This window comes from Ipomoea triloba, chromosome 10 (assembly GCF_003576645.1).
Source record: "Ipomoea triloba cultivar NCNSP0323 chromosome 10, ASM357664v1".
NCBI lineage: Eukaryota > Viridiplantae > Streptophyta > Magnoliopsida > Solanales > Convolvulaceae > Ipomoea > Ipomoea triloba.
In genome coordinates, this window is record NC_044925.1 from 17,384,771 (window position 1) to 17,408,973 (window position 24,203).

The 24,203-nt window shown below is 34.9% G+C and overlaps 3 protein-coding genes and 1 non-coding gene across 4 annotated transcripts; 3 read left to right on the top strand and 1 right to left on the bottom strand.

Annotated features, from left to right (window-relative positions):
• Positions 1 to 3,866: 3,866 nt before the first annotated feature.
• Positions 3,867 to 8,241, top strand: LOC116032585 (cyclin-D-binding Myb-like transcription factor 1). Its single transcript, XM_031275224.1, has 2 exons — positions 3,867 to 4,278; positions 6,160 to 8,241. The coding sequence occupies exon 2, from the start codon at positions 6,198 to 6,200 to the stop codon at positions 7,803 to 7,805; it is 1,608 nt and encodes a 535-aa protein (XP_031131084.1). The 5' UTR covers positions 3,867 to 4,278; positions 6,160 to 6,197; the 3' UTR covers positions 7,806 to 8,241.
• Positions 5,051 to 5,134, top strand: LOC116033748. The gene has a single exon (XR_004100920.1). It is a non-coding gene; the product is annotated as a small nucleolar RNA R44/J54/Z268 family (small nucleolar RNA).
• Positions 8,242 to 13,674: 5,433 nt separating the features above from the next.
• Positions 13,675 to 15,807, bottom strand: LOC116033227 (zinc finger BED domain-containing protein RICESLEEPER 2-like). Its single transcript, XM_031275983.1, has 6 exons — positions 15,238 to 15,807; positions 15,026 to 15,153; positions 14,612 to 14,939; positions 14,473 to 14,490; positions 14,096 to 14,222; positions 13,675 to 13,757 (listed from the first exon to the last, which is right to left on the bottom strand). Exons 1-6 carry the CDS (start codon positions 15,805 to 15,807, stop codon positions 13,675 to 13,677), a joined length of 1,254 nt encoding a protein of 417 aa, XP_031131843.1.
• A 3,261-nt stretch (positions 15,808 to 19,068) lies between these two features.
• LOC116032835 (protein BCCIP homolog) lies at positions 19,069 to 23,899 on the top strand. Its single transcript, XM_031275558.1, has 9 exons — positions 19,069 to 19,180; positions 20,979 to 21,160; positions 21,252 to 21,322; positions 21,404 to 21,628; positions 22,512 to 22,721; positions 22,814 to 22,879; positions 22,979 to 23,068; positions 23,146 to 23,202; positions 23,366 to 23,899. The coding sequence occupies exons 2-9, from the start codon at positions 21,004 to 21,006 to the stop codon at positions 23,462 to 23,464; spliced, it is 975 nt and encodes a 324-aa protein (XP_031131418.1). The 5' UTR covers positions 19,069 to 19,180; positions 20,979 to 21,003; the 3' UTR covers positions 23,465 to 23,899.
• Positions 23,900 to 24,203: the final 304 nt, after the last annotated feature.

Here is a 24,203-nt window from a genome sequence, read left to right on the forward strand (position 1 = left end):
GAGGTCCCTCGCCTCAGCCAAGATCAGGCGAGGCCCCGTGCCTCAGCCACAATTCTTACCGTTCGAAAAAAAAAATGGCTGAGGTCGTGCCTCAGCCAAAATTCGGCCGAGGTCCCGCGCCTCGACCACAATGGCCGATGCCCTATGCCTCGACCACTATGGCTGTGGCCGAGGTCCCGCGCCTCGGCCAAGACCCCGTGCCTCGACCACAATTCTTACCGTTCGAAAAAAAAATTGAAGAGGGAGCGTACCAGACAAAGTGGATACATGATCGAAGGAGGCGGTAAAAAACATAAAGATTACTCCTAAGCTACCTCAACCACTCTCGCTGGCTAGGGAGTGGGGGGACTGGTGACAAAGTAATTGGGCAGCAGCACCCGACCCGAACCACAAGCATTGACCCAAAGAAGACAAACGACCACCAGTTATGCAAAGACTATACATTGAAGATGAGAGTTATTATCAACGGCTCCACTACCGTACAATTGAAGGCTCACCATTATACTAGCCGTTACAACTCATAGAAGAAGAGTCGTTGCACCTTGAGTATAAGTGGTGACATGTTGTAGACTGAGGGGGGTGGGGGGCATTCTAACAAAGCATTATTGTACTCTACTACACAGAACACTACTGAAACTACTCATTGTACTATCATACTTTAATACACAAATATATCTGGTAACAATACTACCGTCATATATATATATGTCGTGGTAACCTCAAGACAATTTAATTGCAAATAATTGTCATCAACTGAGTTATGAGATTTAAAAGTCGTGTCACCAATTGTATTTTTTCTTATGTAGTTGTGTAATGCAAAACATGAACAAATAATTCTATTTTGCTCCATGAATGAAAATATCGGCGTTTTTTTGCAATATCTTTCACCGAACCTTAAGAACATCAAAAGTCTTATCAATGCAACTTCTTAATGATGAATGAGCTTGATTAAATACCTTTTGAGATTTTTCAAAAAAAAAAAAAAAACCTTTTGAGATCCTTTTGGGTTTGCTATAAGGAATTCTGATTAATGGTATATAGTCTTAGAGTAAGGTATCAAATATCATTCTCTTTTTTGGAAGCCTACATCCACTAAGGTATAAAAAAATTAATTTTCAATATTTTGGTTATTTTACGATTTTGGGCGTTTGGTTTCGATCGATTAACCAATAACCAACACACACATACATATTATTGTGAAATATTAGGGGTTTAGTTTCGATCGATTAACTGATAACCAACACACACATACATATTATTAGTGAAATATAAGTATATAAGTACTCCTTCTATCTTACTTACTATTCATTAGTCAAACCAACTCTTTTTTCTTTGTTTATTTTTTTTTATAGTGTTTTTAACTTATTTTTAAATTTATTTTTTTGTGTTTAATAGTAGTTTTAGTGTAGTTTCTAAATATATAAATTTTGTATAATAATAATAAATTTAATATTATGAAAAATTGAATTAAAAAGGGATAAAGTAGAAATAAGTCATCGTACTATTTGAGAAACCGCAATTAAGCCATCAAACTTGAATAACCCCCAAATAAGTCACCGAACCCAAAAGAAAAAAACAATTCAGCCACTGAAATAGGAAAAAAGAGCAATTAACATTTTTAATAGGTAAACTCCAGGTTAAAGTATAAATAAGCCTGAACTATTTGAGAAACATCAATTAAGCAATCGAACTCAAATAACTCCCAAATAAGTCACTTTATTTTTTTATTTTTTAAATTTTTATGAGTTAATTCCATTTTTAGCCCTAGATTTATAGGTGACAATCAACTTTTAGTCGTTTTTATCATTAGATCATTAATTTTTAAAAAAAAATTTTATGAGTTATGGCCAAACATTTATTTAATCAAATAAATAAAAAGAAAAAAAGTAAAAAATAAAAAAATTAATTCGCCCCTAGGTGAATTAGTTTGCCGGGGACTTTTAATATATATGTTTTTACTTTTTTTTTCATTTGATTAAATAAATGCTTGGCCATAACTCATAAAAGAAAAGAATATTCGGATAAAAATGACTAAAAGTAGACTGTCATCTATAAATGTAGGACAAGAAAAATTAAAAAAAAGTGACTTATTTGGTAGTTATTTGAATTCGATGGCTTAATTGATGTTTATTAGATAATTTAGTGGTTTATTTGTACTTTAACATGGAGTTAACATGTTAAAAATGTTAATTTTTTTTCTTCGATTTCAGTGGTTTAATTGCTTTCTTTTTTCGAGTTCGATGACTTATTTGAGTGTTATTTAAATTCAATGGCTTAATTGCTGTTTTCTAAATAATACCACAACTTAGGTGTATTTTATATTTACTAGTTTTATACGCGCATTGCACGAATGGGTTAATGCCCAATGTTTATATTTAAATAAATATTTGAAAGTATATCAATGCAAGATTATATAGGAGAAGTTTATACATGAGTAATTGAATGTCGAATTTTTTTATTTAAATATCTAACTCAAAGTATATGAATCCAAGATAATATAGAAAATCCATTATAATTATTACTAAAATAAATGTTTGCAACCTTGTAAAATCGATAGTATAAATATTTGGTCTAAAAATGATAGTCTAAATAAATACTACTTTTAATTTGAATTTTTCGAAGTGTTCTTAATTCTCTTTTGAGTAACATTGTCATTGTCTTCATCTTTACTATTTGTTCTCTTCCTTTTTGTTGGTAGTGTGTTATTTGCAATTCTGTTATTGTTGGTAGCATAGATTACAACGTCATGCAATGAGATTATGATATAGGAGCTATGGATTTTCCTTTAGGTGTTCTGCTTGGAGTTCATTTGGTTCAACCATTATTGTTGAATGAGTTATTGTGGATAAAGAAATCCCTAGTTTAAGAAATAAGATTAAATAAATTAATAAAAATTTGAAAATTTAAAATATTATGTATTCTAAAGATATTAAAAGATAGTTTCTCGCTTCAATTTGCTGGGTAATGGGTTATTTGAGTACTTTCATTGTCAACAAATCCCCCAAGTAGTTAATATGATTGGTTTCAAACTATTCTTTTTTATTTTTTTCATGGTATTAAAGAAATACATATGTATCATTTTTTGGTGTAACTACTAATTTATTTAATTCAATAAAAGTAAAATAGAGTGATTCCGCTTCAATTTGTTGGGTTATTATTTGAGTACTCTCATTGTCAACCAATCCCCAAGTAGTTAATATAATTAGCTTCAAATTATTTAAAAAAAATTTCATAGTATTAATAAAATACTTGGTAACTAAATATATAACATTATTTTGTACTATAACTTTAATATTTAATTACAAGATATTGTAAAAATAAAATAATGGACAATGTAATGAATATCAATTGATAAACTTGAATGTAAAGAATCTTTGCATGAGATAAAATAAAGACAATATAACTAATGAAATTATTTCTCTTATTTAATTTATTTTTTTGATAATGAATAATTTTTTCAAATAAAGGTATTGTAGACACATAATTCTAAATTAAAAAAATACATATGTATCATTTTTTGTTGTAGCTACTAATTTATTTAATTTGATAAGAGTAAAATATAGTGAGAAACTTAATTATGTCAAATTTGATTGAGATGAGGTTCGAACCTAAGACCTTTCTCTCTTTGGCTCTTATTAGTATAGTAGATATCGCTAGTATCCCAGTCAGTATTGACTCCACTGAGACTCGAACCCACCACCTCCCGTATAAAAAAGGGTTTGATGCCATTGGAGCACAAGGTCCTTGGCTATTGCTATAAATTATAAACACTCAGTAAATAAATTTTGAATTTTGGACATAATCCACCTTGCAGGGTCCACAGAATACTTTGCCCCAACCTCCCAATATTTGTTTCTAATTCCCTAACCCTAACCTTGACAAAATAACAGTGTCGCAGTCTGCCACAGAGGTAGAGACCAGACTCTCACCGACTCACCCTCACTCTCTCGGTCTCTCCTTCTCGGCTTGAGACCTAGAATACTCGACGGCTTCTCCAATCTCCACGATTCCACTCCAAAGTCCACAGACCACAGAGGCACAGCGGGGGAGCCGCACACACCTGAGGCCCCGTTCTCGGCTTCTGCTTCTCGTCGACCTGAGACGGTGAGACCACGATTTCTCTGTTCTCGGCGATTCCACTAATCCACTCCACTGCTCTCCGTCTCAGGCCTCGCTCAGTCGCTCCTCTCCGGCTCTCCCTGTCTCCCCTCACGCTCTCGGCCGACGACCTCCCTGAGGCTGCCTCAACCCTCAGCCCTCAGCCAATCGCCCAGTCAGGTAATTTTTATTTTTTATTTTTAATTTTATACTGTTTATAATATTATACTGTAACTACTAAGTACTAAGTCTGTAAGTCTATAGAGAATTTTTTTTTTAATTTGTTTAATTTATATTGCAAGTCTGTAATTTTATATGCCAGTGTTCGCTGTCCAGTGTGTTGCATAGATTTAATTAAACATTGTGTTTGTATACTTGTATTGTTATACGTTAATTATAAGCAGGGTGTTAACCATTAATCAATTATAATTGGTCAATTTTCGGTTATTTGGTAACTGACTGAAACCGGTTGGTTATTTCGGTTTGGTTATAACATTTCGGTCAGTTGGTCATGGCGTTCAACAATTCCAGTTTGTTATTCGGTCTGTCAACCATTTGCTCACCCCTACCACTAAGTAATATTGAAATTGATTGACACTTGAATTATTTTGTATCATGTATAAATTTAAAAGTTTTAGAGTTATACCAAATACAATGGAAACATTGTCCTGCAATGTGACCATTTCACCTGGTGCAAATTTGAAAACACAAACACAAATTAAATAATTTTATGTTTTGGCCCAATCAATACAATAACCCAATACAAAACACAAAAGAGCACAGACCTAATCCCTAATCCCTGATAGTATGTTCTTGGCCTTTATTGTGGAATTGTATTCTTGTTGTTCTCCTGTATCCCAGTTAGTGTTTAAAACATGATTTGTTCTGTTGATTATGAAGCTTTTCTCTGCAGTATTTTTGAATGTTGTTTGCATTTCTGGTGAATGTAATTTGTGCATATGAAGATGAACAGACAGGGACATCAGCACTCCAAAGAGAATGATGATTTGTCAGATGGGAATCTCTCTAATGCACAGATTAATTCACATCTTTTAAATTGTTTGATGAACTCTTTCTAATTTCTGTTGCCATTATTGTAATTTGAGATATCACCATTTTGAATTTTTGCTATGATTTCATTATGAAATATTAGCTTGCATCAAAGTATTCCATTTCTTGCTATGTATTGTTTGGTAGTGTGTTTGGAAAATTAGGAAATGTTGAAAATTGGTGATCTTAAACCGAACTAATTCCGAACTGAAACCGAACCAAACTTTAATGTTAAACTGAATGGTATCATTTTTTAATACCGAAATACTGAAACCGAAAAAAATCGAACCAAATCCCGAAACGCCCACCCCTAATTAGTGATGAATCCCCATCCCCATTGGAAGTTTTGTGGGGATGGTGATTCCCAATGGATGCAAGGATGGGGAAAATATTTCCCCTGAACCCGGGGACAGAATATTCCCCGCCCCATGGCCATCCCTAGCAAAGAACCTGGCTTTTTTCTCATGGACTCTGCATAAGTAGCCCAAGTTATTACCTACACATTCTACTCATCTTGATTTTTTAAACTTCATTAAGTTTGTTCAATGACAATAATTCAATTTCTTTACTATGTAGGGATTAGGAATATTGTATAATAGTATGAAAATGAATTTGGAGTGTGGACAGTGTGTGTTGCTGTATTTGTATTGCACTATTGTGTTTAGACTATTAATTTGACACTGGCAATTTGGAGAATTGCTTTGTATTGTCTTTAGACTATTAATTTCTTGTGTTTAGACAATTTGGAAGTGAGCCAGGACAATTTTGAATTACGTAGTTTTGCATGTATTGAATTTTTAACTATTAATTTTTGAATAATGTATTTTTGTAATTTTATTCATTTTTTCGGGAACTGAGGTCGGTCGGTTAAGTCATTTCCTTCGGTTTGTGTCTGGAGGTAAAAAATTTCTATGGTTTTTTGGTCATTTATGTAACCGACCAAGTGTACAAATATTTACACCACTATTGTAATTGGTTACTTACTCTCCGACATCTTTCTCATTTTTGCAGTTGCTACTAGTGGAAGTTGGTAATAATAAGCTACTGGTATGGTCATGGCTGCAGAGGATGAAGTGGTGGCTAGGAAGTCTAAGAAAAGGAAAGAGAGAAACAATGATATGTTAGCTGCCAATCCTGGTCATATTGTGAAGGATGTGGGAGTTGAGGGAGATAAAAGCTTCGAGGAAGAAAATTTGATGAAAAAGAAGAGTGATAATGAAGGTGTTGAAAGGATGAAGAAAAAGAAGAAAAGTGCTGGAGATAAAAAAGGGGGAGCACTTATGGAGGATACTAATGGGATTACTGTTGAGAAAGCAAAAAAGAGGAAAAGGAAAAGAGAGGTTGAAAGCAATAACAATGAGTTACATGCTGTGTCCCAAGATACTGCAAATGATGTTTCTGTAGACAATGGAGGTTATGTAAGTTCAACTGCAACTGAGATACATGAAAGCAAAAAGAAACACAAAAAGAAGGCAGGAAAAATCTCTGATGGTTGCACTGAGGGTGAAGTGGAGAAGGTTAAAAGGAAGAAGAAAAAGAACAAGAAGAAAAAGGGGGAGGATGACCAAGATCTGGCTATAGGTCTTGCATGTACTGATGGCATTGCAGATTTTAGTGTAAATGAAACACAAGCTAGTGGGGTGGGAAATGATAATAATAGCCAGAACCAGGTCAAAGATAGTTCTAAAGATCCAAAACTGAAAAATAGCAAGAAGAAAGTGAGATTTTCCAATGAGTTGGAGGTATTTCCCGAGTCTAATGTTCCTGAGAGTGGGAATGATGAAAATGAAGAAGTGGAGTTGATTCGAGGTAAGCGGTTCACTAAAATAGAAGATGAGAAAATTAAAGAAGCCATTTATAAGTACATAGAGGTACATCATTTGGGTGAGGAAGGTTTGAATATGGTTTTAAATAGTAGATCTCACCCTGAAGTAAAAAACTGTTGGAAGGAAATAGGAGCTGCCATACCAAATAGGCCTCACATTGCAGTCTATTATCGTGCTCAAATAATATTTCGAAGAGCTGAAAACCCTAAATGGACTGAAGAAGAAAAAGCTTTGGTACTGCAGCACGTGAAATTACATGGGAATGAGTGGAAATCACTTGCTGAGGAACTTGGCAGACACAGGTTTCATGTGAAGGATACATGGCGCAGGATAAAATTACCTAAGATGAAGACAGGACATTGGTCTCAGGATGAGTACCAGAACTTATTTGATTTAGTCAACACTGATCTGCAAGTGAGGGTCACTGAAGAGAAGAAATCCAAGCACGGAATGCTACGGGATAACATCTGTTGGACAGCAATTAGTGATAAATTGTCCACACGTAATGGTCCAAATTGTTGTCTGAAGTGGTACAAGCAGTTAACATCACCTATGGTAGCTGAAGGTCTATGGTCTGATTCTGATGATTATCGCCTAATTGGTGCACTTTATAACTTGGATGAAACCTGCAAAGAAAATGTGGACTGGGATAATCTTGTGGAACATAGGTCCGGAGAGATATGTCTTAAGCGATGGAGGCAAATGGTTCTTCACATAGGGAACCATGGGAGCAAACCCTTTTCAGAACAAGTTGAAGTCCTAGCCAAAAGATACTGTCCTTCCTTAATTGAAGCAAGGGAGACCTGGGATAGCAAGCCTCTTGTACCATGATGATGTGAAATGCATGCAAAGTTATTTACCATGAAAAGTCTGGGAAAATTTGAACCATTTGTGGCTGATATCAATTTTTCATATTCAACTCTGGGATTTAACTTTTACCACCCACCTCCACCTCCACCTGCTCCTCTCCCCAGCCCCAACACTCTCTCCTCTCTTCCTCTCCCTGAAAAAGCAATTTTGAAGAGACACATAACTGTAGTTTCTTATTGTCTTGTTGACTATGTAAGATCAAAGTGGCTTTTGTTTAAAGTTGTAATTTCTGAAATCTGATTTTTTTTTTTTTTTCATTATGTGTGGTTTGCAAAGCAGTAGGGATGGTGATTAATGCTCTTCATGTGTAACCTACAACTTAAAACTTTTCCATTTCTGTATTCTTCTCTGCTGAACCCTGCGTTGAAGCATGCTTGATGTTGGTGCCCTTGTTTAATTTGATGCATCTATGTAGATACTATATAGTGATTAAATATGTAATCCATCCTGTTTTGCCTGGGATCTCTGCATATCTTAGATTTGATTCAACCTATTCATAATTTAATTTCTGCAATATTTAATTTAATATTAATGAGTATAATTTTTATATTAAAAAAATACTAATAGTTCTACTAAAGGCAACTGAAGCTTGAAAGTTGTAAGGAATTTTTTAAAGAAATAAGCGGAAAAATTTTGGTTTAATGCGTAGAATAGTAAATTGCATAATACTCCGTAGTAAGTATCTGTTCATAACTACTTTCTCAACCTATTGAAGCACAAGAGTCAATCCACCTCCCGTATAAAGGAAAGGGTTTGATGCCACCGGACCATAAGGTCCTTGGCGTTTAGTTCACTATATAAGAACTCTTTGCTTAAAATTTGAACATCCATTAATTTCTTCCTTTCTCAACAAATGATGATCACACTTAAGTGTTTAGTTCACTATATAAGAACTCTTTGCTTAAAATTTGAACATCCATTAATTTCTTCCTTTCTCAACAAATGATGATCACACTTAAGTACTTAACCAATTTCAACTAATACATCTCATTCATGAATTTACTTTTGTTAAATTTTTTAGATTCACCTAATTAAAATAAAACTTGTGGGTTTTCATGATTGACTCAATAAAAAAAATACGATAAACTTTATAGGCTGACGATCACTCATTATTACATGGACCATGGTCCACACAACTATGTGGAACATAAATAAAAAATACATTTTTAATATACTAAAAATACATTATCTTCGTATGTAAAGAATATTATTTGAAAGTATATTATTTGGGTACTGAAAATACATTATTTTATATACTATCAAATAATGTACATTTAGTACATAAATAATGTACTTTTAGTATATTAAAAATATACCTTATATTTATGATCCAGACAGTGGACTATGGTCTAGACAATAATTTGTCGCTGACGATACCTGACAATTGATATCATTGGGTTTTCTTGACTATTCTAATAAACCATCCTAATTGTAGGTTTTTATTGGCCTACTTAACAACCTACCTTTATTGAATTTTATTGAGCTCACTCGATGGTCCAATAGATTTTATTCGGCAAATTTTATTGTGGATTATGGTCCATGTAGCAGCGTGGACTATGAAGAAAAATGATATCATTTGATTTTAATTTTAGAAAAAAAATATGTTACAATATTTCCTAGTTCGTAATCGTTGTATGAATTATGTTTTTTAGTTTCATTTTTTCACACACTAATTTCATGTTCATTTGACAGTACTACTATTCATATCATCTTCATTTTTTTTACACACTAGGTTCATTATCATCTTCATTTTTTTACACACTAGGTTCATTATCATCTTCATTTTTTTTACACACTAAGTTCATTATAGCAATACTAAAGTATAATTTTAATTTCACTACAAGTTCATTTGACAATATACATATCTGTATGAGCTCTGCTATTCAGTTTTATTTTATACCTACAATAGGTTCATTATAACAAAACTAAAGTATTATTTTAATTCTATTACAAGCTCATTTGACAATATACATATCGTATGAGCTCTCTGCTATTTAGTTTTATTTTATACATACAATAGATTCATTATACCAACATTAAAGTATCATTTTAACTCTACTACAGATTCATTTAACAATATCCAGATCCGTAATGTATTGGTTCAAAGTAAGGACAATCATTTATTGTGCATTATGTGCTAGTATGACTGAGCCCTAAATCGGAGGTCAAAGATAAGGAGATGATACTTTGAAACTTTTGATTCACAATTCATAATGGCGAGGAGTTGATGGAGCAAGAATATGAATGTGTGGATTTTGTATTAATTTGGTCGTTAAAGGTTTATTTTTGTGAACAAATATATCCTTGGACCTAATATGGATGATTTCCCATCCTAAAATAACCGTGGATGGAGAAAAATAGACAAACATCTGCATGGGTAGTTCAATTGGTCGCAGAAATTTGTCACAAGAGACCAATGATCGAGTCTCACCAGTTGCAGTGTAGGGTCTCTATTGGTTAGTTGAGTCACTCCTCCACAAAACTGTCGGGTGAGGTGTGTGGGTGCCTTGGATAGGCGATTCCACCTTTTTGTCACAAGAAAAATGGACATACTAGATTAGACCAGAGTTCTCACCTAGGAACAGATTTTCATGGGAGTCGGACCATCTCTCTCTCTCTCTCTCTATATGTATGTATGTATGTATGTATGTATGTATGTATGTATTTATTATTTATTATTTATATGTTATGTTATATATATCAGGCTTGTTCCTTAAATGTCTACCAATAAATAAGTTACATGATTATAAATCATACAAATATATAATCATGGAGTATGACGTATGTAATTATCAAAATATATAATGTTTAAAAATGATTTATATAAATATATAAACCATACAAATATGTACAACAAAGTATTATTAGCCTAGTTGGTTATGATAAGTTTTATGATTAATTTGTAATTTGTGTTTTAGTTTACGTACGTACATGATTAATTGTGAAAACTTTGCATAATTGTGTTTTTAACCTATTTCGAATTGCATATTTACGTGTATTGTGTAATTATAATCTTTAGATGATACATGGTATGTATTTACCATTCTTTTTGTGTTTAGTTTTGAGTGTTCACATGCATAAGTGGAGGTATTGTAGAAAATCTTTGTTGACTATTATTTGACATTTAATTTCTCTTGTCTTGTGAAATATGAGAAAGAGTGGACTTATCTCTTTGCATGTGAGCTGATAGGTGTGCATGTGTCCAATTCTTACAATCTTTAATTTTTACTAGAGTAACAACTGTAAGAAAATAGACTTCTTACATGTCACTCAGAAGTTATCTAGAATAAGTTAAATGCATTTATATGTTACATCTGTCTCATGTCAGTATTTATTTCAACATGTATTATTTTTAGCTCATGATTACTTGTGAGACTTGGTATTTGATTTTAGAGAAAGTTGTCATTTTGGTCTACTGACTATAGGGGTCTTGTTAATTTTAATCCACGACTTTTAAAATTGTTAATTGCATACCAGGACTATTCAATTTTTATCAATTTTGGTCACTCTGACCAAATTGGCGGCCAAATGTCGCCGGAAAGTCCAAAACCCTAAAATAATGAGGGTATTTTAGTCATTTCACGCTTCTTTCTTCTTCTCCGGCGAGCTTCTTCTTCTCGCATGCGTTCTTTGTCAGAACCGGTCAAACACAAACGCAAGTGGGAGTTGCGTTTTTCGAAAAACGCAATTCCCACTTGCATTAAATATTTTTATTTATTATTTATTTTTTTTTGTCTCCGACGAAGGAGAAGCTGGCGATGTCGCTGGCTTTTCCTTAGCGACCAGTTTGGTCGCTGGCTTCTCCAGCAAAGGAGAAGCCTTCTACTTCGCTGGAGAAGAAAGCCATCGACCAGTTTGTCAATTGTTTTATTTTTTGTTTCATTATTGTCTTTCTCCCCTTAGAGCACATATGATCTACCAGAAGAAGTTTTGCTTGCCCAAAGCCAACACATGTCCCACTGCACGTACAACCTTCAACCTTGTCATGTATCCCAACTTACCCTAACACCTCTACGAGCCACGATACTACATACCGCTAGCGCTCCACGCTCTATTTGGGATAATGAGCACGGTCACCTCACACACCGCTAACGTTCCATAGAGCTCAGTTAATAAACGAACATAGTCGGAACAGTGGTAAGCTCGTTTGCTAAGAGATCGTGAATAAGCTCGTTTGTGTTCGTTTAGTAATGTTCGCTAGAGGTGAGCATCGGTTGGTTTTCGGTTAATAACCGAAAAAAATTTATCCTTCGTATAACCGACCAAAATAACCGACTAAATACTCATAACTGAACCGACCGAAAACCAAAATTTTCGGTCAATTATTTTTAACCGAGTTTAATTACTGTAATTTCAATTCTTAGAAATATTAGTCTAAACTTTAAAAATTTAACACTAACCGGGTATCAATGCACTATATTAATTTGATACAAATCACACAATTTGATATATATACACACACATGGTTTTTTTTTTTTTTTTTTTTTTACTTGATCAATTGATGGTCAACCAACACAAATTGATCAAAAATAAAAAAAATTATTGCTAAGAAAAACCATAACAAGCACAATTATGTTATTGCTTTTTTTTTTTTTTTTTTTGGTTTACAATTATGTTATTGCTTTGAGTGTACAAGATTTTGAACATTTGCAAGCCCTTAATTATATTTCATATTGCCTTATAAAAAAAAAATCCTTAACGTACATTGCATTTGAGCCATATTGCATTTTTTTTCGTCTTTTTATATTTATGTAACTAATTTTACCAAATACTCTTAATTAATTAATAAATTAATTTTATTTTTATCCTAGATTTATATGTGACGATTCACTTTTGATTATTTTTTCCATAACAACCTCATTTGGTCATAGTATTATTGTGGTATTTTCGGACCTTCATTAAAAAAAAATTGAAACATCGTAAAATATAAGGCCATTCAGGTCTTCAATCATAATTTTTTTTTTTAAAATAAAAATATAGCGGGTCAACCCGCTTTGTATTAAAAAAAGTCCTTGTGTTTAACGACATTTAAATGATTTTGTTGGTCGGAGACAAAAAAGATCATGCCATAATAATACTAAGATCAAAGGGAGATATTCTGAAAAAAAAAATTAAAAATGAACTGTTATCTATAAATCTAGAACCAAATATGGAATTAACTTATTAATTAATTCAACATTCTTCTGCTACTAATTTGTAATTCTTAGTTTGATAGTCCCCTATTGCACAAAGTGGATCACCGTTGAGTAGGATTATAGGAAGGAACAAAAATTATTGCCATTTGACCAACCGATCAATAATTAAATTGTCTAAAATTTGCCAAAGATTTTGTGGTCAAGCGGCATAGCTGTGACCCTTCTAAGTGAGAGGTCAATCCCAATTAGGGTTGTGCAGCGGCCGGGTTCAGACGGTTCGGGTGGTCGGAGGGTTCAACCGATCGGATATCGGTTTTGGATTTGTAACCCCAAACCGTTTAAAAAAAGTATGAAAACCGTCGATTTTGGAGATTTTGATCTCCGTTCGACATCCGACTTTCCGTCGGATTAATCGGGTTGTTAGAAAAAAAATAATGCAAAAACTAAATTACTTTTAGAGTTTTAGTCCAAACTCCAAACAACCAAAGTACCAAACGTCTAAAATACACCAAAAATTACATCTGAAATGTCTAAGAGACTAAGATTCTAACTCTCTTAAGTGTCTAAGAGTCTAAAATCTAAATCATTCACAAAAATTACATCTTAAAAACTTAATTACACCAAAATACAATTCAAATTACAACTGTCAGAATGCATGATTCACTGAATTCAAGTTACATTTTACAAAAGAACAATTAAACCACAGCTCCAGGCCTCCAGCAGTCCAGCCTCCAATCCTCCATTAGCTCCAATAGTTGCCTAAATCCTAATCCTCTTCCTAATTATATTCAAAGTTAGAAAAGATGAAAACTTAAAAATGAAGTAAACTTGCCAAAATATATAGTATATACAATATAATAAGTATATTGTTATTAGTAATAATAGAAAGTTAAGATTGAGACAAAGTGTGCTCAGATTGCTTATTTTTCATATCATGTAAGGATTGAGGGCAAATTGCCAATGACCTATGGATTGACCACAGTTCATGGCAACATACCAAACCCAATCCAACAAATCCCAGATTTCAGAGTATGGTGGAAGCATCATCATTGCACTAGGCAGTTATTACTTATTAAACATTTAAAAAAAACAGAGAAGAGAGTCAGAGAGATATACCAGACAACATCCTTATACAATTATACTTACAACCATACTGATCCAGTCCAGTATTCCAATTTCCAGTGGTCAGTGGATAGTGTGATTCCTCAAACCTGGGGCAGTTATTAGCCACTGAGGCAGCAAACTTTCCAGCCAGGGAGCCATCAACTCAACTCATCATTATGTAGAGCCACAGCCACCATGGTTCCATGCTCAGGCAGTCAAGCAGTCAAGCACTCAAACATACATAATTTAGTTTTAAACAGCACAAGGCACAACTCACAAACATAAGCAGAAAACAGTAAAACAGTAAACAAATAAAGATATGAAATAGTTTCAGAGAATTACAAATTAATTTATTGGTATTGTAGGTAGGGAAGAACCAACTCCAGTACCAACTCCAGTGCAGAACTCTGCACACAAAGAAAAAAAATAAAAAAAATAAACAACATTAGACTTTAAACTAAAAAATAAACAAACTTATAATTAAAGTTAAAACTTAAAAGAATAATTATCTTTTTCAAATTTCTCAACCTCATCAATGTTTTCTTCAATCGAAAGAGGCTGATTGTGCAACCTAAGCCAGTCTTGTGCACATATAAGTGCCTCCACAATTTTAGGAGTAAGAGAACTCCTAAATGCATCAAGAACCCTCCCACTTGTACTAAATGTTGATTCTGATGCAACTGTAGAAATGGGAACAACAAGTATATCCCTAGCCATTTTAGAAAGCACAGGGAACCTTCCAGCATTAACCTTCCACCATTTCAAGAGGTCAAATTCACCATCCTCTTCTATAATTGCCTCACTCAAATAAACTTCTAACTCAGTTTTCTTTCTGCCTAATTCTCCACTCTCCAATCTTTGTTTTTTTTTAACTGGGATTTTAACAAAGATTGGGGTCTCCCAACAGAAACTGGATCAGACAAAACAGTAGGGGGAACATACTGTTCTACAGGAATAAGATCAGACTGGACTGAGAAACTTGTCACATAATCAACATACAACTCCTTCAAGTCTTTCATAACATTCTCAAACAAGGACTTACCAACTTCATCACCATATAATTGATTAAACTGATATGGCATATATTCAATTTTGTCCCTAGGATCCATTATATTTCCATAAAAAAATCAGAAAATTCATCTTGTTTGGATCACCCAGTATTTATCAAACTTGGCCCTCATATTCATCCCCATTAGTTTAACAGAATCAGATTCAGCTCCCACCAGACTAGTAAGTATGCAAGATAAATCAGACACTTCAGAGAAGAATGTATTAGAAGTTACATACAAAGAACCAGATATCCTAACAGTCATTTCATAAAATGATTTCAGAATTTTCACCAACCCTTCTACTGCATCCCAATCCAAGAAATTAGGAACATTCCCACCCAAATCAGATTTGAAGGAAGGGTCATGATCTTCATACACTTCAAAAACCTTTTGATACAGCAAAGCAGTATGCAGCATCAAATATGTGGAATTCCACCTTGTAGGTACATCAAGAACCAAAGAATTTTTGGCTTCCACCCCAATTAAGTCAGCAAGCTCTCTAAATTTTTGGAGCCTAGCAGGAGAGTTTCTCATATACCTAACACAGTCCCTTACTTTCTTAACAGAATCATCAGATTCCTTTAATCCATCTTGCACAACCAGATTAAGGATGTGAGCAATGCATCGCATATGCAAATACTTACACCTGACTGCAGTAGAACCCCAATACGTCATTTTCTTTTTTAAAAATCCTATGGCAGTATCATTGCTAGAAGCATTATCAACCGTGACAGAAAAAACTGACTTCAACCCCCAGTCTAGTAGGCAACTTTCCAGTGCCTTAGCTATGTATTCCCCCTTATGTGAAGAAATAGGGACAAAGGATTTTTTTTTTTTTTTGTAGCTTCCACTCATTATCTATGAAATGTGTAGTTATGCACATGTAGTTGATTCTTTGTACAGAAGTCCAAGTATCAGTAGTGATACTAACCCTTTGGCAGCTAGTCCTAAAGAAATTCTTCAAATTAACCCTTCCATAAGAATAAATTTTCAGAATATCCCTACTTACTGTCCATCTAGAAGGAATTTTGAACATAAGACAACAAACAAGAATAAATTTCCTAAAACCTTGACCCTCCACAAACCTAAAAGGTAGCTCATCAACAATAATCATTTCACAAAGAGCTCTCCTAATCAACTCTTGATAAAAAACTCAGGTTCCTAAAACCCCTTCTACACCTTCAGACTTAGTTAGACCAGAACTAGGGGCAGGAGAGAATGTGAGTAGAGATTGCCTAGTATCCTTAGAGTGAGGATTTTTTAGGCAACTCATAATGTGATTTCTCAAAGAAGAAGTCCCATGTCTTTTGGTCTCAGATTTGTAAGACTTTTTACAGTATATGCACATTGCTGAGACAACAATGTTATCTTTGTTCTTGATTTTTTCAAAGTGATCCCAAACAGGAGATCTGGTTTCAACCTCTTTTCTTTTTTTAGGAACAGATGGAGGCAAAGGCTGCTGAGATGTATCTTTCTCTACAATTTCTACTCCCATATCATGTTCCACACTTTGAGAGGGAGGTTGACTTCCAGACCCACCAACACTTTCCATCTATAACATATAGTAGGAAAGTATTAGGGATCTCAATTCAAAATCTAGGGCATTTCATCATTAAAAAACAATTAAACATAGTTTAGAACTCGGCCTCCCTACTCTCTCTAAAACCAAACTCCTTTCTCTACTGCTCAACTTCGGCTTCCACTGCCGGCCTCCGGCCGGAGCTCTAATGGAGCTTTGAGCCGGCGATTTTGATCACCTTCTACGTTTGCTCTCGCTCTTCTTCCGCCCCAATCACCATCGCAGCTCCGTCCGCCTCCGACCACCGCCACATATCTTCCTCTTATGTTTTTTCTCCCTTTGTGTTGGTAGTCTTGAACTCCCAACCCTATTTTGACTTTACCCACTTTCTATTTTTTTATTATTGTGTTTTCCTCTCGTTACTTTCACGAGCATTTTTCCTCTCGTTGCTTTCACGAGCTTTTCATTTTCATTAGCAGAAATCGTTTAGTTTGGTTTCGGCAAGTGTTAATCTTATCTTGGGCAACGAGCAAAAAAGAATGATGACAAAGACCCAGATCTTTGATGAAGCTTTAAGCTCTCTGAAGGAACATAGCTTCCTAGTTATGAAACAGTCTGCGATTCAAGTTTTCTATAGCATAGTTAGAAAAGTTGTTTCTATGTCTGACTGTAAGGAATGGTTTACCATTTCATTGATCGTTGATGTAAACGTTTTATGTTATGAATTAATGGAGTAGCTACGTTTACCTTTCAAAAAAAAACATAGTTCAGAAATTGCACATTTCATCATGTATGCAGAAATGCAGAATTGCAGATTCCACAAGACCACAAGCAATTTAAGAGTCATCTATCCATAAACTTGGCAACTTGCACAGTTTCACACTTGCAAGTTACAATTTACAAAACACAAAGAAATACATAATCAGGCATTCAAGCAAAGTATGCAAATACTTTTTGATGCTCATCATTTATATGGATTTCACATCCTACTAATCCCAGTTAGGGGCTATGGCTTCCACCAAAACAGACATTCAGGCATTCAAGATTTTAAATGGATTTCAGACTTTCAGTAAGCACAATAACACAAAGAAATCAGGCATTCAAGATTTCAAGCACAGTAAGAACACAGTCTTACTTTAAAAAAATATAATGCTCATCATTTATATGGATTTCACATCCCACTAATCCCAGTTAGGGACTATGACTTCCACCAAAACAGACATTTAGGCATCCAAGATATTAAATGGATTTCAGACTTTCAGTAAGCACAATAACACAAAGAAATCCATAATCATTAATCAGACATTCAAGATTTCAAGCACAATAAGAACACAGTCTTACTTTAAAAAAAATATAATGCTCATCATTTATTCAAAACACTTAGGGGAATAGGGGATAGGGCTTCGGGCTTCGACCATACTAGAAATTAGGCGAATAATTTCACAAAATCAGAGTATATCAATATCAAAACCCTAAAACAAAGAGCTTGAAATTAGGGTCACAACACTATCACAGATTCACAGGAGTCACAACACAGGACACAGAATCAGAGAATAACGAAAAAATAAATTAGGGTTTAGGCGTTACCTTGTTTCTCAGCAATAATCCCCCGAGAACATAGGGCCTTCGATTCCTAGCAAGCAAACTGCAACCCTCCCGAGTCCATAGGTCACCGTCTGTCCGTCTCTGCGTCTCACCGATTCAGGGACTACCGGACTAGGGCTTCCACCAGAGACTTACAAGTCTCTGATTCTCTAACTCTCTTAGAACTTACAACTGAGAAAGGTAGAACCGTAGAAGAGACAACGAGACTACGAGAGAGGAGACAGTAATCTGAGACAGAGAAGAGTTTCAACTCTCAAAGGACAAAGAGAGAACTCAGAGAAGAGAGATTGAGAGAGGTCGAGAGAACGAGAGAATTCTCTAGGTCAAGACTGAAGAGGTGTGACTGCGCAAATGAGCAGATCTGGAATCTTCGCAATATATATACTAGGATCATACGACGTCGTATATATGTGCTGAATGCAAACCCTAGGGCTACATCGGATATTCGGACGAGTTCGGGTGGCACTAATGCCACCCAAACCAAATTCATTTACCCGCACAGCCTCGCACATCGGATTGGTTTACCTAGTTCGGGTTCGGTTCTCCACGGATGACGAATAAGCGGTCGTCGGGTTGGTCGGGTTGTTCGGTTTGGTCGGGTTCTGCACAGCCCTAATTCCAATGAAGACGTTGGCTCTTTTTGCTTCACTTAAAAGGTACAAAATTTTTGTATCGGTGTTCATTGCTATAACAATTTATAAAAAATCTATGAGACCAAAAAAATCAAAAGTAAATATATATATTTTTAAAAAGGTATTAAGCATGAGAATATATAAAAAAACCTAGCAGAATAGCAGCCCAGATCCAACATAATTCTATTTTCCCAAAAATTTTCCCCCTAATCTGACTCTCCTAATTCCTCCGTCCGGCGTCCGCCAGAGTCGCCGTCAACCTCGCTTCACCGTCCAATACTCCGGCAGCAAGGTACTAAATTCCATGCTATAAATATCTCAAGAATTTGGAGGGCCAATATTCATATATTAAGCACCTAAGCAACCCTAAAATCTTTTACTGGGTTCTGATAATAGATATCATTATATCTTGAGCAGTTTCAAAGGTGTGTAATTGGATACCTTGTTAAATGAAATTCTTCAAGTCTGCATTTTGGTTGAAGAGATGTTGCAAAATGGTGCTTCGATTAATGGAGTATTTGAGCTTGAACCACAATTGCTGAGTTTGGCTGTGCCGCTCAAGCTTGGCTTGATATCTTATTGATTAACCCGAGTTTGAGCTCAAATCACTTTTTATGGTTCATACACATAATAGTTTATATGTATTATATGCTTGAAAGGATGATGAAGCAATCACACTCATAGGACTGTGAGTGATGACTAATTTTAGAGTTTAGGAGGAATGTGAATATTGCTGCATGTGGTTGCATGTATTTCTTCAGTGTAATAAAGTAAAGGGAATGAAATAAAATAAAATAGGATAACAACAAAAGCTGTAGCAGTAGTACTCAGTAGTTCTAGGGGGATGTGGACAAAAAAGAGAGGAATGGGGATGGGAAATTTCTTTCGTTTCTCGTCGGGGGAGGGGCGGGGTTAGTAAGGTGAGGTTTGATTAAAGTTTCCTGTTAGTCTGTTTAGTACTATTCTAAGGTTATGACTTGTTTTACACTTTTACTAAGGTGAGGTTTGATTAAAGTTTTATGTTAGAAGTGCTGTATGGGTTTATGTATTTATTTGTTGATTCTTGTTTTCTGATGGTTTTCAATTGAGGGAAAAATCTGTTCTTGATTCTTTGTTGATTACTCTTCCTATTCCAATGCTTAATTAATTCTTTTTTTATTTTTAATCTGTGTTTGATCAAACATGTGTTTTTCTTGATTCTGATTTTGTGTTGTTCGGATTGCAATCCCTGTCCCCAAAATTTCTCTGTGGGGATGGCATGGAGAAAGATTTCTTTTCCCTTGTGGGGATGGGGATGTCATCCTGCTCCATTGCCACCCTACTTAACTCTGCAAGCTCACAAGCTTGATAAGCTGTGAGCCTCAATGAGCTTGAGCTAAGCTCAAAAGAGTTTGGCTTGGTATATACACCTTAACTTGGGTATTATGTCCACATCATCGATATTATTGTCACTTATAATTGACATTTATACTTTAATATAATATGAAATAAAATAATTAAATTTTAAATAACTGTTATATATATATATAAATTGAATCAAATTGCAAGGTTGGAGAATTGACTCCTATGTTAAAGATTTAATTTGAATATTTTCTAGTTTTCCAATAGAAAACCAAAACTTAGAAAGTTTTGGAAAACTGGAGATGGAAAATGGAGAAAATCCTCCAGCAAATATAGTAATGTAGATCAGATATGGATATCCATGTGTGTATGCATGTGCACACGTGTTGACATAACTTTAACCTCTACTAGTCGGGTTTGACTCTGTGCACGTGTCAGATTTAAACCTTTTTTTTTCAAAACTCTTTAATTTATTTTGCTAGATCCCTGAGAAGTACCAATGTGCCCTATGCTCTGTGGCAACATTGTATGCATTCCCTTTATTCCATCATGTTTTACTGTTTCTTTGTCAAGGGTCCCCTTCATATCTTTGTTTTTGTAGCATCCATGTTGCACATTAGTGACCTTTTCTCTTGAGTTTTAATGTCTACTTTGCCTTGCAAATAGCTGTAATTATTCTAAGTACATTCTCAACTCCCTTTGTCAGTTTACATGGAATGACATATTCTTAATCTGGTGCTTTTGTTCAGGTATACTAGATCAATAATCAATATAATGCCTCATAAACTCACAAGGCATCGTCGATTGTTAAGATATAAACCTTTTGGTTTCTCTCCATTTGCTCGATCTATAGCCCAACTTGCCTCATATAACAAGGTCAAGCGCAAGATTTACAATGGACTACAGGAAAAAAATTTTCCCAGCTCATCAGGTGCAGCATTTTAGTAAATTGTTAAAACAGTAAACTTTCATGTTTTCTGGTGTGACTCTCAAACTTGCACTGCTTGAATTTGTGCTTCCAGGTAATGGGGTTCTAAATCACACCCAAGGAGGCAAAAATCAGCATTCTGATTCTTCTGATGATGAGTTTGAAGTAAGAATAGACAGGATTCTTGCTATTATTTGTTACTCCGTATTATTTATCTATGGGTTAATACATTCTTTTTAATTGAAGGGCACTCTCCAAGCTGACTTTGAGTTCTTTGATCCCAAGCCTGATGACTTCCATGGAGTGAAGGTTCTCCTGCAGACGTACCTTAATAATAAACAGTGGGATTTGAGTGGTTTTGTGGACTTAATCTTGGGACAACCCACAGTAGGGACTGTTGTTAAGATAGCGAATGACGAAGATGAAGGAATTTACTCTGTTATCAGTGCTCTTAACTTGGGAAGATATAAGGCAAGCAACATACTTTTGTTATTAGGGATGGCAATTTCAATCCGCCCCGCGGATAATCACCCGAATCCACCCCGCATGGATCGGGTTTTTTTGGGTGATAGTGGGTGGTGGGTCGGGGGTGGATCTTAAAAATGTAAACCCGCGGTGGGTCGGGTTGGATTCGGGTTTTATGTACAAAACCCGCCTAGCACCCCACCCGACCCACCATGTGTGTATACATATATATATAATAGTAAAATAAGTAGTACTAGTATATAGTTAATTATAAAAGTATCAATAATTTTGGTAACTTTTTAGTATTTTTATATCTAAACTACTAAATTTATTTTTTTAAATTAACAATTTAGTTATTATATTATAATATTTCTATCATTTTATGTTTTAGTATTACTAATGAATTTTATTGTTTAATTATGTCTAAGTAATTTTGATACTCCGTATTATTTTTTGAAAAAAAAATAATAAATTGATAAGTGGTGGGTACCCGTAGTGGGCACCCGCACCCGGTGGGGGTGGGGATGGATTCTAAAAAAGTCCACCCGATGCGGGTTGGGGGTGGGGGTGGGGGTGGGTGGAGAAAATAAAAGGTGGGTCGGGTGATGGATGTAGCCCTCCCCGACCCACACCCGACCCATTGCCATCCCTATTTGTTATCCTATTTCTTTATTCATCGTATACAATAAACATAAACAAATTATTGCGGAAGTCAATGTACCTAAAAGAAAAAATCAGTCAATAACTCGATAAGCCACTCAGCTTGCACATTAGTATGTGATTATACTTTCTAAGTGCTTAGTAACTGGCAATGAGAGAAATTAGGTATTAATTAATCTCTAGTCCAGGGATTACTTGCTCATGTCAATTAAGGGCTTTTGTACTGTAGAACAGTAAGTGCATAATGGAGCTCAAGAAATTCCTGCTCAGTGCATGCCAAGATAATAATGTACAAGCTAACTTGAGCTCGCTGCTTGAAGAGCAATCCAATGACGTTGGATTGTTAGTCTCCCAACGCGTAGTAAATCTTCCTCCACAGCTTTTGCCTCCCCTTTATGACGGCCTCTTTGATGAAATCTCATGGGCTACAGAAGATGAGGTTAGATGGTAAAATTATTAGGATTTGAGTTGTCTATGATTGTTTCTTTTTCTTTAATAAGTTAATTAGACTGTGAGTTCCATTTCTTGTAGCCCACAGAAGAGCTTCGAAAATCTTTTTGCTTCAAGTTTTATCTAGTGGTCAGTAAAATTTACAAGGTATGCTCAATTGTTTTCTGATCTGTCCAACTTGTTTTCATGTGATTGATAGCCTTGTACTCTTGCATTGATAATAGTATTTTCTTAATTTTTATGCAGCATAAAAATGCAGACAAAAAAACTTTACCAAGTAAAAGCGGTGATGAAGCTATAATATATGTTAAGCCTGAGGAAGAAATACTTCATGAGGTACAATACTGGTGTTCTTGTTTTGTTATTTTTCACATTTGAATCAGGAGCTCACTGACTTTTAAAGTAAATTCCAGCTAAGCTCTTGGTCCTTCACTTTCCCTATGCACTCTCAGCCAGTCAGAACTGATGAGGCAAGTGTTTCAAATCTTTAAATTCGGTGCAAAAGATTAGTAGACTAGACATGAATTTTTCATTTTCTAATGTATGTGCCACTGGTTATTGCTTAAAAACTTGTAAATCTGATCATGCATAATGTAATTCCCCTTTAATTTGATCCATCTTCTCTTATTGCAGCTCAAAGATTACCGGATGACTGGTTTGGTCATGGCAGTGGAAGCAAGCAAAATATCCAAATTCCGAAAACAGTTAAACTCTTTAATAGATAATTCATGATTCCATCTGCAGTTCCACCAGCTATCATCATATAGTGTTCGTTATTTCAATTAAAGCGGGAACAATTGCCATCTGACTTCTTTGAGTTAGACACATGAACCCAGTAAGCTCACTGCTCGATTGCCATCATCATATGTTTTGCTTGCTTATAGATGCTGAAGGGTTGAACCAATTTTGATCACTGTTAGTAACTCCATGGAACAACGGCTATCATGTACTTGGTACATCACAGCATTTGATTCGGTAAAATTTAACTCCATGGAACAACGGCTATCATGTACTTGGTACATCACAGCATTTGATTCGGTAAAATTGCAATTTGCAACATGGTTAAATTTTGAACTAATGTTATCTGTTTACAGGGGCATGCAGTTTTCATGAACTAAATATAAAAATTTGCTGCTTTTATTTAGTGCTAATTAGTGACTTGCAATATGATTGGAGTATCGTGGCAATGGTTACTTTTCCAAATACCTTAGATTGCGTTTGCTTTAATTCTCTCATTGCCAAAATGAATGCTATGTCTGCGCATGTCTTCTTGTTGTAGAGAGGTTAGATAGGTAATTTGCTACAACTTAGTTTCTAGACCTGGTAATTTGTGACACAATACGAAATCGGACATGAAAATAAACAAGTCAGTGTTTACTTTTAATGTGCCTTGAGCCATTAACGGGTTGACTTTTAAGATTTGTGTTTTAATGGGTCAACCTGCATAACTTGTTAAGAATTTGTTTAATTT